The 19,169-nt window shown below is 51.6% G+C and overlaps 1 protein-coding gene across 5 annotated transcripts in view; it reads left to right on the top strand.

The window, feature by feature from the left end:
* The first annotated feature begins 3,156 nt into the window (after window positions 1–3,156).
* TNFRSF11A (TNF receptor superfamily member 11a) overlaps window positions 3,157–19,169 on the top strand; it is a 50,159-nt gene continuing 34,146 nt past the window's right edge. For 2 of the 5 annotated variants that reach the window (XM_082699366.1, XM_082699365.1), the window contains exon 1: window positions 3,157–3,296. In XM_082699366.1, the coding sequence (XP_082555492.1) occupies window positions 3,222–3,296 (75 nt within the window). In that variant the 5' untranslated portion in view covers window positions 3,157–3,221. Of the gene's footprint in view, window positions 3,297–17,330; window positions 17,367–19,169 lie in introns of those variants that run through there. The other 3 variants (XM_082699369.1, XM_082699368.1, XM_082699367.1) reach the window with 2 other exon arrangements.

The following is a 19,169-nucleotide window of genomic DNA, read 5'->3' as shown; positions in this document are numbered from 1 at the left end:
CATAATTCAATTTAGATATATTGCATAGCATGTGCCAACAATCATACTAGCCAAATAACCAAATAAACTCCATGACTTTCCTTAGGTGACCCTTTTAATGGTGAACTCCATGTCACAACACATTAAATTTCAGTTCAACAACACCAAAGTTTGTGGAGACAATGGCTTCTGTGCCCAAGCAGTTTGCAAGTAAATTTCAAATGGAACCTGGCATCTCCTTGAAGGAATTCTAGTTTCACCCTATTGGGGTAGTTTACCAAGATGACTTCAAGTAGACTAATTTTACACAGCACATTTTTTTAAGAAAACACATTTATTCAATGTCATGATTAGACAATTACATTTAGCAATCAACAGCATGGGTGAAAAAACAAACAAACAAAAACCTAAAGACCTTTTTTGGAATGCTTTACATTTTCCACAGGATAGAAACTAAAATAACCTGTTAGACAATTAACAAATACGGTCCTCAAGCTTTTTGCCCATACACGTGAGTATTGTCTGAAACGTGTCTTCTTTGGAGCAACTCGGCCCCACTACCACTGTGCTTGGCTGAGTTCACGGATCTGGTGCAAGTGGTTTCCACGTTGCTTCTCTGGCTCTCCTCTCCTGCTCAGTTTTGCTTCCTCGCAGGAATGAAAACTGTCTGCCACTGCCATTAGCTACCACTGCTGCGGGAACCACCACAGCCACCTTGGTTTCGTGGTTTGGCAAAGGATCAGCTTCCACCACCATAGATGCCAGAGGCACATTCTGCCTCCACAATTTCCTCCTTTCAAGGGCCCCAAATGTGAAGATTGATTGTTGTCATTGCCAAACTCATTCTAACTTCCGCCACTTCCAAAACTGCTTCCAACACTAACAAATCCATCATAGCCATTCCCGCGCCACCATACCTGCCACCACCACAACTGCCACCAAAGCCACCATGCCCAATGAAGTTCCCTCCATGGCCAAAGTGGTCTTTTCCACCAAAACCACCTCCACGGCCACCACCAAAGTCTCCAGAACCACTTCCACCTCTTTGGCTGGATGAAGCACGAGCTTAGTTAGCTAGGGCTACCCTTACTTCCCAGTTGTGGCCATTCACAGTGTGGTCTTTTTGAATGACAGTCTTATCTACAGAGTCATGGTCCCCAAGTGTTAACAGAGCAAAGCCTCTCTTGTTGCCACTGCCTCAGTCAGTCGTGATTTCAATCACTTCAATGTTCTCATGCTGTTCAAAACAATCTCTCAGATGACGCTCTTCAGTGCCTTCTTTATGCCACCCACAAAAATCTTTTTTTACAGTTAAGTGGGCACCAGGTCTTCCAGAATCTTCTCTTGAGATCATTCCCCTTATGTGACCTTGCATTCATAGCTGCATTTCCCTCCTTCACAGTGGCAAACCCGACAAACAGCCCAAAGCCTCTGTTCCGCTTGGTGTTTGGGTCTCTCATTACCACACAGTCTGTGAGCTTTCTGCGTTCTTCAAAATAGCTCCTCCGACTCTCCTCAGTTGTTTCAAAGCTCAGAGCTCTCATGAAGAGTTTCCACAGCTCATCAGGCTCTTTGGGAGACTCTGACTTAGGCCTGACATTGGAGGGGAGACTTTTCGATGCTTATTCGCCAGCATCCATGGGCAGAAAAGGCTGATGTTTCCTTTACGTTTCTATTTTAAATGTTTAAGAAAAGGATGATATGTCCCATGTAAATGCTATTCATAAGAAAGGTGAAGTGGCTATGTAACTAACATGAAACTAGACTTCAGAAATGAAAGTTGTTTTTTATTTTTTAAGATTTTTATTTATTTATTTTTTTATGTATTTGAGAGAAGAGCACACAAGTGGGGAGCAGAGGGAGAAGCAGGCTCCCCACTGAGCAGGGAGGACCCAGGCTGGGCTCAATTCCAGGACTCTGGGATCATGACCTGAGGGAAGGCAGATGCTTAACCAACTGAGCCACCCAGGCACCTCAGAACCCAAAGTTTTATCATGGGTCAAGGAGGACCTATAATAATGATGAAAAGTCAATTCATCAAGAAGACGTAATAATTCGAGATGTTTATGCCTATAGTCTGAGCTTTAAAAACAAGGGGGGGGGCGGGGAGGTTGAGAACCGAAAGGGAAAAAGAAATAAACCCACAGTTATTGTAAATTTCCAGTTTTCTCAGAACAAGTAGAAAATGATATTTCAAGCAATTTGACCTAATTGACGTTGAAAACCCACCTGACCTAACAGCGGCGGAGAACATTCACTAGGCTACACCATGCGCTGGGCCAGAAGTAAGGCAAGTCGAGAGTTCTCAAGAACTACAGAACACCGGACAAGTATTTCTGGGGACACCGGACAAGCATTTTCAATCAAAAAGTTATCTATTCCAAGCAGCGGGTGTGTGTGCGCGTCCAGCGCCGTGTGAGGGAAGACGCCCTCCCCAGCAAGGACAAGGTGAGAACAGGTGCAGCGCCCCGAGCAGTGGCTGTTCTAGACCTGGAGAGGGACGCGGCAAGGCGGGTGTCTGGGCGGGGGCGGGAACAGGGTGGCGGCTGGCACCCAGGAGAAAGATCCTGGAGGCGAGGCGAGAAAAACCGGCTGCGGGCCGGGAAACTCTGAAGGAGGCTGGTAGGAAGCGTGCGGGACGGTCTGCCGCGGTGACCTTTGCGCAGCCGTCCACGAAATCCCCACCGAAGGTCGAGCCTCTCCTGGTTAATTCCGGGGTGGGGGGTGGCATCCAGCCTCGCCGGGGAGGCCCGGTCTACCAGGGCAGAGCGCGCGGGCTCCAGGCGGCCGCCGCTGCCCTCCGTCCCCGGGAAGCCGGCCCCCGAGGTCTGGGCGCAGACCGGCCCGTGCTCGCGAGCGCGGACGACGGCGCAGGCCAGGCCAGCCCCTGCGGCCACCGGCGGCAGGAAGAGCCGCGGCGTGGAAGCTCCGGGCGATGCCGCAGGGGGTGCGGGCGGCGGGGCGGCCAACCCTCCGATCGTCCCCGCCACCCTCACCTCCCAGCCGCCGGGGTCCGCCCGCGCACCCGAGGGTCGGAAGACGAGCGCCCTGCGCTCGGGCACCACCTGGCGGGCGCGGCCCGGGCTCTGGCCGGAGGGGGCGCCGCGCGGGCGGGCGGGGACAGGTGGCGGGGCGGGGCGGGGCGGGGCGGCGGCGGGGCGGGCCGACCCCCGGGTCCCAGACAGGCGCGCAGCCCCGGCCGCAGAGGCCGCAGAGCGCGGCGCCCGCCCGCCCACCGCGCCATGGCCCCGCGCGCCCGGCGGCGCCGCCCGCTGCCCGCGCTGCTCGCCGTCTGCGCGCTGCTCGGCCCGCTGCAGGTAAGGAGGCCGAGGCCGCTGCCGCTGCCGCTGCCGCTCCCGCTCCGGCCCCCGCCCGGGCTCCGGATCCCGCTCCCGCTCCCGCTCCCTGCGCACCGGGGCCGGCGCGCGACGTCTCCTTGGGAGCCGGGGAGGGACCCGGGCGCCGGGGCTGCGAGGCGTCCTGGGACCCGGGCGGAGACGCGGGAGGCGGCGGAAAGGGGCTCCGCGGCTTGGACGGTGGAGCGACGGGAGGGCGAGTGGAGGGGTGATGGGGGCAGAACCCGGGGTCGCGGGGCCCCAGCACCCGGACACGGGCTTCCGAACGTCCACTGCGCGGCGGGCTTTGAGGTCAGTTATCCAGGTTCCCAGGCCGCTGCGGGGCGTCCCCCGCGCACGCAGTCAGCGAGCGGGAAAGTTCGGAGCCGCCGACGTGCCCGCCTTGGCCGAGCGCTCCCGTGTCCAGCCGGTGCTTCCGGGCCAGTCCGAGCCCCGCGGGAGCGCTAGGCCGGGCCCTTCACCCGGCTTCGTACCCTCTCCCCGACTCAGTTTCCCTGGTCATCCGAAGACCGAGAGAGCAAGGCCAGTCGCCTCATGGGGATGTCTGGAGCGCGCGGTGAAACCGAATTTTGGCAGTTTCTGCGGGAAAGCGGACAGAAGATTTCCTTTTTATGCCCCCATCCTGCTTTTATGCCCCCCCCCCCCCGACAGCTTCAGGTCCACCAGCTCAGGCTCTGGCCCGGAATAACCCTAGAATCACTTGTCCTTGGAAACAACTTTGGTGACTTTAGGACAGAACACTGTTGGCTGTTGGAGAAACCAAGGCCCTTGGGGTGCTTCAGGCTCTGGGGGCGGGGGCGGGGGCAGCCCGAACTGCGCCCTGTTGTGCGCGAGCTGGGCTCAGGCTGGGGCTGGGACGCAGGCAAGCCCAGCGGCGCGGGGCTCATCCTCGCTGGGGCTCCCCAGCCCGGGATGTTCCCGGGGCTCCGCCCCCCCCCCCCCCCCCCATTCCGGGCCATCAGCCCTTGCCCTTGGGAGGGCTGCTTGGCTTTGGCGTGAAGAGGGCGACGTGCCAGGAGATGAACCTCCCCTCAGATCCTTGTTGCCGCCTGGTTTTCAGAAAGAAGTTTCGTGACCACATCACTCAGTACCGTTGCCAATAAATAAACTGGTTCCTGGTTTTCTGTCCTCCTGGAGGAGAGCTACAGAGCTGCAACCCCAGCACCGCAAAAGCTATAAAAACCTTGTACACTTGGAAGTTCCTCAGAGGGAAGAGTAAATGGAGGTGGTTTTCGTGGTTTTCAGCAGTTTCAGATTTCCCTTCTCTGTTACTGTCAGATTGAGGCAGAAGGGCCCAGAACTCCGTGTGTTTGGGGTGGGGGGAAGCTGTCTTGGGATTTGAAGTCTTGACAAAAGTAATAGGAATGTGAGGTAGGCTCCAGCAGAGAACTCTCTGGAAGGTGCATTCTATTCCGCTCCTATGGGTATGGGTCTCTTAGAATGATTGAGGGAAAAGAAGGCGGAAAAACCTAATGGAATTGTTTCATTTTAAGCATGTCAGGTGTTGCTTAATGAAGTGCTGGACAGGTTGGACAGGGTGCTGCCTCATTTAAACAGTTAGCTACCTGAGAAAAACCTACCCAGTCTGCAGTTTCAAAAACGCATCTCACGCTGCTATTGCAAAAACTATGCACATAACATCTCTTCATTCAACGCGGTAGGTCTGATATGAGCCGCTGATGCTACCAAAACAAATCTATTTTTCGGAGATAGCTTTCAACAAGTGCTGTTTCCCCTCCCTTTCCCTTTTGGCCACTCGAATTCGGTGCAGTTTTGAATCACCCCTAAACAGGAAACCAATGATACTTCGACAATTCCAATCGAATGCTAGGAGTTTGTGCCCAGTGTCGCCAGTGGGAATCCTTCCGTTCTGCAAGGTGGAGCCAGGTGCTGGAACCGGGGCGGTTATGATCCACAGATGGTAACGTGGTGTGTTCTCGCAGCGTGTGGCTCTCTGCGTGTTTCATGACTGCTTCTTGGGCCAACCTATTCTACGTGTTCAAAAAAGGGAATGGCTTCGGCAGTCCACTGGCATTAGCCACCACACCCTGGGCACGGCTTGAAGAACGCTGAGTGAGAGGCAAGGATATTGCTTTCTATAAAATCGCTGGCAAACCTGGCTTCTAGAAAGTGCTTTATCTACGACTTTTTTTGAATGAAACTATTTCATCGACATTATGGTGGATAGATAGAAATGTCCCTGGAAGGCTGAAAGTTTTGCCCTTTATTTATTTATTTTTAAAGATTTTATTTGTTTATTTGACAGAGATCACAAGAAGGCAGAGAGGCAGGCAGAGAGAGAGGGGGAAGCAGGCTCCCTGCTGAGCAGAGAATCCGATGCGGGGCTCAATCCCAGGACTCTGGGATCATGACCTGAGCTGAAGGCAGAGGCTTTAACCCACTGAGCCACCCAGGCACCCCAGGTTTTGCCTTTTAAAACCTCTGTGTGCCTGTATCTGTGAGGGAATTTGTTTTCAGTGTTTGCCCACAGACAACAACGCTTTATGTTTTTATGTTGGTAGTTCTGCTGTTTATTCCAAGTAAGAAAATAGAGAAGCTCGCTGCTGTTTTCGCTAAGGTCACTGATTAGATCAAGCTGGTTTTTGTCCCCAGTTATCTAAGACCTAAGGGCAGACCCATTGAGACCCAGGCCGACAAAGGTTTATGGCTTGTGACTCCAGGCTCATGAGAAACAGGACGGAGACAACAGCGTTCACAGGCCACTGTCTAGTCAGAGGACTAGACGGATGAACCTGTAATAATAATAAGGCAGCATGTGATCAAGGAAGTGCAGCGTGGGGGCGGAGAGCAGGAGGGAACCAGTACAGCTAGAGCAATCAGGGCGGACTTCTGGAGGAAGGGGTTTTTCCTGAGTAGTCTTTACAGCGTGGACAGGGAATCAAGGGCCAGAGAGGGACTGAAGCCAAGAGGCTGTTGGGGAAAGGAAGCTTTCTAGTCAAGAGTGTGGTGTGAGTGGTTCAGGCTTAAAGGAATCTTAAAAAAAAACAAAAACAAAAACAAAACTCACTTTTTTTTTTTAATGACTTTATAAATACTACAAAGCACTTAATCAGGAAAACCCACAACAGACAAGACATTAAACACCTACAGTTTCTGAGCTAGCTTTCATATGGCCTTTGCTGAGGTGGTAAGGTAGAGTCATCAGAGACAGAGAAGCCACAGGGCCCTGGAAAAGCCTGTGGGGAGACCCCACGGAGGAAATCCCCTAGAGAGGAGCTGTAGGCTTTGGAGAGGCACCTGCTAGCTGTCCTCCTGCCCCTCCTGTCCTAGAGAGAAGACTTGGCTATAGGTTAATACTTTGGAGAACCACAAACGTGTAGATCGGTGGTCTTCTGGTCCATTCTGTTGATAACAAAGTATTTCAGATGCCTCGCCTGCTACTTCCTTCCCACTACTCCCCCCACCCCCGCCACGACAGATCTGTAATATAAACACATTCTCTGTGTTGATAAGGAAATATGAGCTTGCTTTTTCAGTTATCTACCAGAAATTCTTACACCAGGAAAACCGAAACAATAAAGGTGTATCTTTGAAGGTCAATAAATCAGTGCTTTATGAGGCCGTGAAAAGGGGAGTTCCAGACCAGGGCCTCCTTTGCAGAGAGTGTTGTGTTGAGAAGGTGCTGCGTGAACTTTATCACCATGTCAGTATTAAAATTTCCCCCGTTGTATTTTCCTATTTTTGAAGTACAGAGAAAAACTAATATTGTTTTTCCCACATGGTGTGTCTAAGGTGCCAGAGGTTTTGTCTGTTGTCTAGGCCATTTTTGTTTTGTCTTGGTTAGGTTTTGGGTTGTGTTTTTTTTTTTGTTTTGTTTTGGTTTTTTTTGCTGATATGGGTCTGCACCCTGATGGTCATTGGCTCTCCAGGTGATTCACTCCCAAGGGCACCTGCCCGCCCAGTCGGGTGGCCTCCCCAGACTGCCAGTCCGCGTCTCCCGGCAGCATCCCGACCCTAGCCCGCAAGGGAAGCACCCCTCACGGGGCCTAAGGCAACCTGACCCCACCTCCGCGCACCCAGAGCTGGTCTGGGGAGCATTCTGCCCAGCAGGTGAGTGTCCCCCCCCCCCACCCCCAGCAGCAGGCACTGCCAGGCTCTCCACCTGGTCGGCAGAAGTCAGTCCCTTTCTCTTTGTGCTTCTCTCTGCTTGCAGTGGGGTGGGCTTCCCGCAGGTCCCACTGCTAGAAACTCCTTTCATGTTTTTTGCGCCGAGAACACGGAGTCGGGAGAAACCAAGAGTGAGACAGTGGGCTTCAGCAAAAGAAAAGACTTGGTCGGTCTAAAGTTCGCAGTGAGCTTTTGAGGTTGAGCCCGGAGTGGGCGGCGAGTGAGATTACGCATGGCCCCATATCTCTGTCCTCATTCCGAGAGGCGCGCTCCGTCTGTTTCCTGCCACCCAGACCGACCTGCCCGCGCCCCTGCAGGCTTCCCCGCTGTCTCTGAAGTCAAGGGCGGGCGCGGCTCTGCCTCTGCCGTTCTCACAGCAGCACACGCACACACACACACACACACACCCGTCAGCAGTTGGAAGCACATGCTTCAGGGATGTGTGCCGATAACCTGACGTCTGCATTCGCCGCCTGGGCCCCCTCCTCTGCCTGGCCCCTTCCCAGCCTTTCATGTCCGCGGGCTGCTGCATCGAGAACAGGGGACCCAAGAGTGAGAAGTGACACCGAATCTGTGTTCATGTATTTCAACAAAATGAGCACTCACTACGGCATGTGGGACACTCTGCAACAGGCAGAGGAGACAGAGACCAGGGCCATAGCCAGCCCCCCCACACACCCCCTCTCCAGGAGGCGCACAGCTAGACCTGCGCACAGAGATTCGCGGAGGAGGCCTGCTACTGGGAGCATTTTCCAAGTGTGGCGGGCACCCGGGACAAGGAGTGCTTTAACCTGCTTGAGAGAAGAGCGCCTTCTTCCTCATGGTCCAGTCTTGTACATCTAAAGCCCAGAACGAGGGACAAGGGGGCAGCATTTGGGCTGGGGGACCCCGGGCGGCTGATGCCAGGAGATGTGACAGTGCAGGGTTTTCGGGGAACTCTAAAAAGGACCGTGCTCCTGGACTCCCAAGGACATGTGGGGAGAGGGAGAGAGAGCCAGCCCTGGAGAGACTTCTATGCAAGCAAAATAGTTCAGATTTTATCTGGCTGCTCTGTGAGCTGGGGAGGGTCATGCTCAGATTTGCCCGTTACAAGGAAGGGGGTCGGGGGTGGGTCCAGGGGGCAGTAAGGAGGCCACTGCCCTGGTTTGGGGGGAGAGCCAGTGAAGGCTGGAATCAGGTCGGTGTAATGGCAAGAGAAAGGAGAAGCCAAGTGCAGGAGTGATTTCAAAGCTAGCCGAACAGTGCTAGGCGCCCACAATACAGGGGCAAAGGATGTGGTTGGACTGAATACTTAAAAAAAAAAAAAAAAAAGATGTGATGGGTGTCAGAGTAAAATAGCTGACCATTTGAACTGTGTTTCTCACAGCTCATTAAGGAGACTTCTGTCCCAGGTTCAAGTCAAGAAGGATTTTTTTTTTTTCCCTAAGCCAGTAAGAAATGAATTTTAGGCCATTGAATTTCAGCTGCTTTGGATTATTTTACTGTGTGGAGAGACAAAGTTCATCACCCTCCAGCGAGGTAAACAAGCTGAGAGCCCCCAAGGCACTGGGATTCATGGGAAATTAGTGTGCTCTGGAATTTAGAGCCATTTCCTGACTTAAAGGTGTCTTTGAATCAGAAGTTCAGGATGTAGGCAGAATCTGAAACTCTCAGACTCAGGCAAGAGAGAGATAAGGGGCCAGGGATCCCAGAGGGTCCATCATTAAAGCAGGTGTGACCTGACCTGCGGTCCTCCTGCACTGGCCTCAAATATGTCCCCTGCTCCTAAATAGAAACCGTATTTACCTGGGAACCAGGGCGCGGCAAATCCTTTGCACTTAGAAACAACACATTTTCCCAGTGGATTGTGGTGCCTACGAGAAGCGTTTCCCTTTCTCTCTACCCAGCTCCCTTCTGCCTCGCCTCCACCACCCCAAATCTAGCCGAGCAGGTGACACGGAGGCCCTGTGGGCACCAGCACAGTCAGAGAGCTGCCAGGTTTCAAAGTGGAAGGAAGAACCGACTGCAAAAACTATGCTTCCAGTTTATCAGAATAATAATAACTCATTACATTTCCTGTTCTCTGTGGAGAGTGCAAGGGCCACTTCCTCCCGCCACCAGAAATTTGAAGACTTTCCATTAAAAATGAGGAAGAAAAACTCTCTTAACTTTTCGTGAATGTGATGGTTAAACCTGGCAAGTGGGCAGGGAGGCCTGCGGTGGTGCATAAATCCTACTGGCCGCGCAGGGCTTGGTCCGCGTGGGTTCCCATGACACCCCTGAGTTGGAAAACCAACCACTTCCCCAAGGTATTGATTTTTTAAAAAAATATTTGTGACTCTTTGCAATGCGGATAGCAGTGAACTTGACAGTGTGTATCTTTAAGTAGCACGAACAACTTGCCAAACCCCTGTCTAGTTAAAAGAAACCTGTATACAGGGCCCTTCCCTCCCCTCAACTTTGTACCCAAGATATTAAAGCAGAATCACATCGAAAACTTCCCCGGTAATCGAGAATCTGTTCCATCTTAGAGCAGACTGGAGATTTTTCACATCCGCCTTCGCTAAGCCAGCTCCCTGTTCGTAATTCCCTATATCAGGAACTTCCCTATAGCGGACCTAAATCGAATATGTCACAGTTTGACCCCATTTCCTCAAATTTGTTCTTTCAGAGGGGTAAAGATCAGTTGGTCAATGTTCTTTATTTTAATGTTTCCATTGTTGAAGATTGTTGCCCACAACTTCCCTCTGCCCAGAGTTATTCATTCTGGTTCCTTGAACCTCTCTGTCAGCTTTTTTTCCTTTCAATTCAGTGGATCCTGATTTATTACTTAGTGGCAAAAACTCACAGACATCACAAACATACAAACAGAAGGCCAGAAGACCCCGTGGAAAACATCAGACCTCTGCCACATGCCCTTGACCCGAAGGCTCCCCATCTGGGAAGGCAGACGAGACAGGACAGTCCACACTCCTTGCAATGCCGAGGGTCTAAATCCCTACAAAAGAGGAACCCGGTAGATGGCCAGGAGCACGGGGCAGGGCGGAGGGACGACGGGAGAACTGAGCACGTAGTTCCTGACCTGGTCCTGGAGGGTGGGGGTGTCTCTGAGGGCAGGCAGCAGGGGAAGGGGCACGGGAGACAGGGCAAAGCTGAGACCAGTCCTGATGTCTGGAGTCCAGGGCTGGCCAGAGAGACCAGGAAAGGGTCAGGCCGACGTGGCAGTGGAGGGAGTGTGGGCTGACTCGTCGTGAAGGGCTGTGTGGACGAGCCTCAGGAGCTGAGACGCGACCCCGTGGACAGTGTGGTCCCTGGGTCCGGCATCCCCAGCACCTGGGAGCTTGTTAGACATGCGCATTCCCAGGCCCTACCCCATGTCACTGCATCAGAACTTCTGGAGGCAGGGTCAAACAATCTCTCCAGGGGATTCTGAGGCACCAGTAAGCTTGAGAACCCCTGCTGGAAACCCTGGGATTCCCTAAAAAGATTCTGAGCCAGCTCGACGTTAACATTGTAGGATCGGTTATATTAAAAACACCTGCCATCTGTTGGCTCCCTTCTGGGTGCCAGGCTGTGCTTGGTGCATTCACTCTAATCCTCACTTGGACAGGACGGGGGGGCGGGGGGCCCAGGGAGCCCCGGGTCGCACAGCCTGTAAGTGGCAGAGCTGGAACTCCTAAGGGCCCCTCCAGAGGCAGGGCCTTCCCCCGCTCAGGGAAAGCGCTCACGCAGCCGACTGCACAACCCGCTGAAGACCCGAGCGAGACCCTCCAGGAGTGCCGGGACCGAAGCACGCTTTCCGGTGTCTTTGGAAATACCATAACCAGGCTGCTCCCTCATGAGAGCTTTCTTCTGTTCACTGTTGTTAGGCAAAAAGAAAAACGCTGTGACTTGACGCAGGTCAAGTTTCAACCAGCGCCCTGAGTACCCAGTCCAGTGTCCCTGGCCAGTTGATCCCTGACTCAGGTGGAAAAGAAATGTGACATATTGAATCACCCCTGCCACTTCCTGGTGCAGAGATATCTCTGACTTCTCTGTGTTCCCCCCACCGGGAAGACACCAGACTATCGCTCACCGTCGTCCTGAGTGTGTCCCTGTCTTGCCACCTGCCCCGTTCTGTGCCAATGAGGTAGGGGAGGGGAGACAGGTGAAATGTAGCTCTATTATCTTTCTAAAGGTTCTCTATGGCTTAGCATTACTATAACCACAGTGGATCTGGGGACACCTCTCTTGGCCCAAATGACCTGACTCCGATTTTGATGTCTCTACAGCAGCATGCTTCAGAATCCTTCCTATTCCGAACGGCCATCTTTTAGTGTTGTAGAAGTCACTGCCCTAAGTAGTAAGAGAAAAGCTCCAAACAGGAGAGTCAGAACATACCTAGCCTCTGGTCACCATCACGTCTTGAGCTTTTCCTTGGCGTGAGAGGAGGAGTCCCCAGTGGGGTTTGTATTACCCACACCCAGTAGCAAGAAACTTGGACACAGACCCCAGACCTCTGACTACGGAGGACCAGTCACAGGGACAGCTGAGTTCAGTGGGAGCATACCTGAAATCTGTCTTAAAAGTTAACCCTTCATTTCTAATGGCTCCAAGGTTTAAAAATTTTTAAATGAAATCATAAAACATTGCCCACCACGGGGCTCCTAGGTGGCTCAGTGGGTTAAAGCCTCTGCCTTCGGTTCAGGTCAGGATCTCAGGGTCCTGGGATTGAGCCCCGCATCGGGCTCTCTGCTCAGTGGGGACCCTGTTTCTCCCTCCCACTCTCTGCCTGCTCTCTGCCTACTTGTGATCTCTCTCTGTCTCTCAAATAAATAAGTAAAATCTTTAAAACAAAACATTGCCCCCTTCCGATGAGTTCAGATGAGTTCAGACGAGTTCCATGGCTCAGTTGGTTCCGGGTGACCAGGCCCTTAAGGTCCTATATATACGTCAAATTGCATACGGGCAAAGGATCAGAATGTACTGCTGACTGGTTGTTATCCTAAGGGTGCAGAGCGGCCCTCGCAGGCCGGTCGGTGCAGAAGGGGTGAGCAACAGGCCGCTCGTTCTGCCTGCCCCAGGAATGCAGAGGGACTTCAGGAAAAGGGCCAGGGGCACCCATTCCCGGGCCTGAGGCCGGGCCAGCTGTGTTGTGTGCTGGTTGGGCAGATCTATGTTCTCCTATCCCTATTAGAAAGGAGAATTTGAGGCCAGGAAGAGATTTCTAAGCTCAGTTTTGCAACCGCCTTCCCTCAGGGTGGCTCTCACTTTGCCCCAAATTGGTGGAACTCTTCTAAGCCCATGCTTGGAAGTGTGAGTGTAATCCAGAGCTAGGAGAAAACGATTGTGTCTTCTGGAAAGGGAAGTTAGGAGCTCACAGTGGTCCTTCAGGAAAAACGATTCGTCAGTTCAACAAGAATCTGAGCTTTTGCTACGGGCCTTTGCTGCACCCCTAATTGTTTTAGCCGGTTACTCTCTCTTCTTTCAGGACGCAGGAAGTGAGAGAAAGGAAAGCCTCCAGCATAGTGCCTGGTACACAGGCGGTGTGTCGTAAGGGCCGTGTGTCCTAAGGGCCGACTCTTCCTTCACGCCCACTCAAGATAAATGGCGTCTGTATCCAGTAGTGGGAGGTGGTTCTCAATATCCATTATATGGATGGAGATGACTGTGTGGTGTTTGGGGATATGAGAAAGTTCTGGATCTTGGTCTTTAACATGATCTCTGACCTTGCCACACAGAGACCAGCTGCCGCAGAACCGGGAGCCTGTTAGAAATGCAGGATCTCAGGGCCTGCCCCAGACCTATTGAAATCATCCGATCTCTGGGTAATTCTGTGCGCGTCTGAGAAGCGCTGGACTTCACTCTGAGGGCCAGGGACCAGCTAGTCCCTTCTCTGGCCACTTCAGGGGCTCGTGGTCTTAGTAGCTCGGTGCATCCCCAGAATGAAGGCCGGGCCTGGAAGGAGGCTTGGCCTTCTGAGGCCAGCGCGCTCTTGGAAGCACAGGGGTCCTTGACTTTAGCGGTGGGCACAACGGAAAAGTAACTCTCATCTCAAATGAATGCAAGCTTCAAAAAAATCAGGATGTTGAGAGAAAGAAAGAAAGAGAGAAAGGAAGAAAAGAAAAAGAAATGAAAGAAAAAAGAAAGGGAAGGGAAGGAAAAGGCAGGCGCGGGGAGAAGAAAGGGAAATTCACTGGAGCCTCTCGGTTGATAATACAAGGACAAGTCAAAGCCTTCCTAATTACTGTGTTTAGGAAACAAAGGGTCCTTGCACTTTCCTTTCAAGGAGCCCACAGCTGCCAACTTGTTTCCCTCTTTATCTGTCTGGGAGACAAAGACACTTGCAATTGGAGTTTTGAAATGCAAGGTTATTTCTTCATTTTCCCTGGGGCCGTATGTTTTCTTTTCAAGGAACAGAGATAATGACTGTATTGTGAGGAAAGCAAGGAAGAGGGCTGAGCAGAAATCAATAGAGCTTTGACGGGCCCCTTTCTGAGGGAGGAGAGAGTGAGTGCAGCCACCGTGCTCCTGGTTTTCCTTCAAGAGCACACCTGGAACCCAGGTTGGGGGGTGGCAATGCTGATGGGGCCACACACGCCTTCCAAGACGCGGATGAAGTCACTCACCGAATGCTTGCTGAGTCGAAATGGCCAGTATGTCCAGACACTGAATAGGCCGTAAGTTAGTGTACGTTTTTGGGGTGTTTTTTTTGTTTTGTTTTGTTTTTTTGCATCACACTTGACCTAAGTCAGATTATTTTTTTTCTGTGCCTAATATCTATTCCTAAAAAATCTTACAGCAAAGTGGTTAAGAGAGTAAATTCATGGGGAACACCTGGGTGGCTCAGACAGTTGAGCGTCTGACTCTTGATTTTAGCTCAGGTTGTGATCTCAGGGTTGTGGACTCCAGCCCCATGGTGGGGGCGGGGCAGGGGGTCCACGCTCGGGGGGGGGGGGGGGTCTGCTGCAGAGTCTCTCTCCCTCCGCCCTCCCGCTGTGTCCACGCGTGCTCGCTCTCTCTCAAATAAAAAGAAAGAAATCTGAAATGACTAAGATAACACATTTTGCATCATGTGCACCTTCCCACAGTTAAAAATTTTAAAAAGTTCACCTCTGATGGCAGATGTTGTCATCCCAGCCCTGATTATTTAAGCCTTGACGGTGTCCGTCACCCTTGCCAAGGGAGCCCGCCGTCAGTGCCACCCAGTCCTGGCGCTGCGGGGGCGCGTTCCCTCGAGATCGGGGTGATTATGTAATGAGTTGTGTGACTTCCTGGACCGCCCTCCCCTCACCGCGCAGGGCCCTGGGGCCCTGATGCTCTTCCTGACCCGGCCCTGCGCACTTCTTGGAGTTCTGCAAACGCTCCTTACGCCCACAGACAATCCTCCTTCTCTTGACACTTGCTGTGAACTTGGCTTCTTCCCTTCCTTTATCCGGGTCTCTACCAATGTCATCTGACCCGCACTTCCTTTCCCAGGCTCGTCACATCACTTCGCGGACCCAGACTGCGTTCTGGGTTAGCCCGTCCTCTGTGTTCTACCGTGGACGCTAAGCAAGGACACTCCTTCTACTCCCTCTCCCCGGGGCTCCCCCTGCTTCCTCCTCTGCCTACCTGCCCAAGCACCAGCCTTCACTTCTCCCTGCTCTGCCTGCACGCCTCAGCCCTGCCCCCCTCACCCCTGCCCTCTGGGGTTTGTGCGCCTCCCTCTGTGATCTCTTCCCAGTCCCGGAGGCTCTCTCTCCTTCCCTGCCCGTGACCAGGGCCGGTCAAATGCAGACACTCGGTGTACTTGGATCTTTCCAGTCCATGCAGCAGCTCTTGCTCTGTTTCGTGGGTCTCTATTACAGTTGTTCGTCTGTCTGTGCCTGTGTCCGGTGCTAAGCACTTTGAGAGGCCAGGGATGGGCTGATTTCTTCAGTCCCGCACCCAGCCAATCCCTTGCCCAAGTATGAGGGCTCAGTAAAGACACCTTTGAGGGTCTGATGATAGCAGAGCTTTCGAAGTGATCACTGCCTTCTAGTATTAAACCCTAGGCTAGAGCAGGATTGTTTTCTGGTCATAAGCACAGCAAATGACAGGCAAAGGAGTGACTGGCCTTACTCTGTTACTTGCACAGTGAGTAAATGAATCACAACCGCATCATGGAGTGTGGTCTCTGTGTGGGGAGGGGGTTGATTCATATTTGTTATTTTCAGTGAGACAGTGGGAGTTGACCAGCTGTGATGAATATCCTTCGAGTCTGAGTTTTACATCCTCTTTGTTACTGGAAACATATTCATAAAATGCATCGCAGAATGTTCCAGATCTTTTCAAGATTTTATTTATTTATTTGAGAGAGAGAGAGCAAGAGCGGCATGGGGGGTGGGAGGGCAGAGGGGGAGGGAGAAGCAGGCCCCCCGCTGAGCAGGGAGCCCGACATGGGGCTCTGTCCCAGGACCCCAGGATCATGGCCCGAGCCGAAGGCAGATGCTTAACTGACTGAGCCACCCAGGTGTCCCCTGTTCCAGATCCTTTAATAGCAGGTCAATTAGCAGAGTATCTGTGACAGTCATAATGTTCTTTACAATCAAACACAGTAGACTCATCTTTTCATGTTAATTAGAGAATACTTGAGTCTCAATTTTAGCAGATTTTTTCCCCCAAGAGTTGTGTATAAACTATATTTCTGTGAAATGAATTATATTTTAAATATTCAGGGCATTTTCTGTTCAGACCCTCTGATTCTCTGTACCCACTTCTGTTCTGACTTGAGCCATGTACCTGGCTGGTTCAAGGGTGTCTCCAAGTGTTCAGTGGTCCCATAGCTCAGTATCTCCCAGGTCAGGGCAGTATGCTACGTGATCTGTTGGCATGTATGGAGGGGGGTCCCCAAAAGCTGCCCCTTTCTTCTCTTTGTGCCTTTATAAGCTACTGTCTTCCTAGATGCCTGTGTAACGTTGTTCCTAAGTGGGGAATCTGAAGCTTTTGTTGTACAAAAGGAAAATAAGGCTGATACTCTGTAAATCTCCAAGCCTGAACTTCTGTCAGTTCATTTAAATGAAAATGTGTAGAAGGCATTTGGTCATAACTCAGTTATGTCCTAGTTAACAGAAATCCCTGGCAGATAAAATCTAGCAGCCACTTTACCAGCAGCCGCCCTGAGTAAACTGTCTCTGCCCTCATCCAAGTGCACCCCGTGTCACAGACTGAGCCCCCCAGACAGAAAACCACTGAGATGAGTCTGACCACTTGTCACGATTTCAATCCTACGAGAAAACACTTCTTTATGTGAAATCAAATATGCTTTTAAAAAGGGCATGTTTTCCCCCTGGGCGCCTGCATGACTCAGTCGGTTAAGTGGCTTCATGGGCTCAGGTCATGATCCCGGAGTCCTGGGATCGAGCCTCGCATCGGGCTCCCTGCTTAGCAGGGAGTCTGCCTTTTCTGCCCACCCCCATTGCCCCACCCCTGCTCATGCTCTCTCTTGCTTTCTCTCTTTCAAATAAATACATAAAATCTTAAAAAAAAAAAAAAAACTAAAACCCACAACCCCCCCCCCCATTCCCTGACTCAGGGAAACTGCCAGGTCTTCAGAATTTCCTGCAGGTCCTCTCCTTCCCATTTCCATCCTCTTCCCCTTTTCTGGTTACAGTCTTCCCTTTACCTCCTCAGGGAATGATCTGCTCTAAGTGACGGATGCTTACCAGCCCTGCCCAGGTAGGCGTGGTGGAATCCAGCGCCCCCATCACTGGCCACTGGCCCAGGCATGGCCGTTGTGCTGAGCGAATAAGGCGGTTGGTTACCTCACTCGTTCTTCCACAAACAAGTTAGTAGAGACATCTCAGCTTCAACGGGGGGAAGTGGAGCCTTCCTTTTTCTGAGTACTGCTGCCTCGTGTGCATGGATGATCACATGTGATCTCACGGCAGCGGGAGGCGCGCGATGATTAGCCCCATTTTACAGGTGAGAAGACTAAGGCTTAGAATGGCCCTCCCCCTTGTCCTCAGGTTGTAGAAAGGTGGCCAGTTTTGCTGAAGCGATGTCAAGCTCCTCCTATCCCAGCCAAACAGGAAGCTCCGTTCTGAGCACTGGTGGGAGGACGCTGGAGCCCACTGCCCTAACCGTGCGGCGGCCGGGCCAGGCCCTTCCTCCCGGTCCCATGCTCCCCTCTTCCCGTGTCCCCCCGGCCCTTCCCTCTGTTCTGCTGAATTCCTGCATGCTGGCAGGTCAGACTTTATTTTAGTTAATATTTCATTTTTCTTTCTTTTTTTCTTTTTTCTCTCTTACTGGACCTCTGAGCTACAAATGATTCCTGTGTCATTTGCACTTCTGGTTATGAACTTTTAACCAAGAAGCATGAGGGGAGGATGCTTTCTTTTTATCAGTAGACGGATGACTGTGCTGTGGTCGAGGACCGATAGAGAAGAGCATCGGGAGACTCCTGGAGGAGAGGAACTAAGAAAGGAGTAACCTCAGGGTTCCTCAGAGCATCTCCGTGGGGAGGGTGCTGACCTCTGAGACAGCTGTGAGGGGAGGACCTCTCTGGCCTGCCTCCGCAGCCAGAGGAGAGAAGTCGTCGCTCAAGGAAATGCTCGAGCGGCGGCAGCGTTTGCTAGGTTGCTCTGATCTGTACAGTCGTCTTTATCGCTGTTATCTCTTGTTTGTCACTTACTTGTTTCTAGAAACAAAGTCTTCAGGGACAGTTTCCTGGCGTGAGACCATGCTCGTACACCAGCTGTCTTGGTATTTGGAGGGACATAGCTCCCTGGTCCCCGGTACTCCGCTCTGAGCAGGAACAGTTTCAATGGTGACTTTGTTTAAGGACGCTTTTTCTCAAGGGCCGCGGGACTATTAAGTGAGGTGTTAGTTTCACATTTCATAGTTTCTCTCTTAACAAAAACCACATCTCTCAGTTCTGCAACATTCAGAAATCTGATACCATCTTTACTTAAATTATAGCCAAATTTCTCAAATAGAGTCACAGATGATATTTTATAGAATGAAATCTATGGAAAATCCCTCATTTGTTTTTCTGGGTTGAGTTCTTTTTCCCCTTGATCTGACAGAAGGGGCCAAGCTTCTTTCTGCTCTGTCAGATGTCAGCATGAGTCTTCAGTAGAGCCAGAAAATAATTTTAGTTTCTGTGATGACTTTCACTACAGTTGGGTTGCTTAACAGCACAAAAAATAAGTATTTAAGTCAACCTTCTCTACAGGATCTAGATACAGACCCACGGGTCTCTGTCACTCCACTGGTAGAGAGGTTGTGTTTCTTCAGTTTCCTTTTTTTTCAGAATTGGATCCTATGTGTCTTTGCATTGGGAAATAAATCCACGCAGCTTTATACAGAGAAACCTGATTTACAATTTATTATCTTCCCCCTTCCCCCCAAAGTCTTTGTACCAACTGTGGACATGCTTCTTCCAGACAAGTCTGCCATCTGTCAGAATAAACAGCAGCCTGTACGCCTCAAAAAAAATATGCGCGCGACACAAAACATACAAAAAAGTAAAGCAACAGAAGGCAAATCAATTAAGTGTCACATCTTGCCATTTTAGCTCCTTTTTTTAGGACTTTCCAAGGAATGTATGCGGGTGGGTGGGCAACAGAAAGCCTATTTGCCATAAACAGACTCTCGTGTTCCTTATTCATTCAGGGGAGGTGTAGCAGAGAAAAAGGTTAGTTGACATAAACTGTGGGCCAGACATTGTGTTAGTAGTTTATTAAGAACTGTAGTAAGCAGGTGCCTGCATGGCTTAGTGGGTTA

Source organism: Mustela nivalis (genome assembly GCF_964662115.1).
Source record: "Mustela nivalis genome assembly, chromosome: 14".
Lineage (NCBI taxonomy): Eukaryota > Metazoa > Chordata > Mammalia > Carnivora > Mustelidae > Mustela > Mustela nivalis.
Note: the sequence above shows the minus strand (reverse complement) of the source record. Positions and strands in the feature narration are given on the sequence as shown.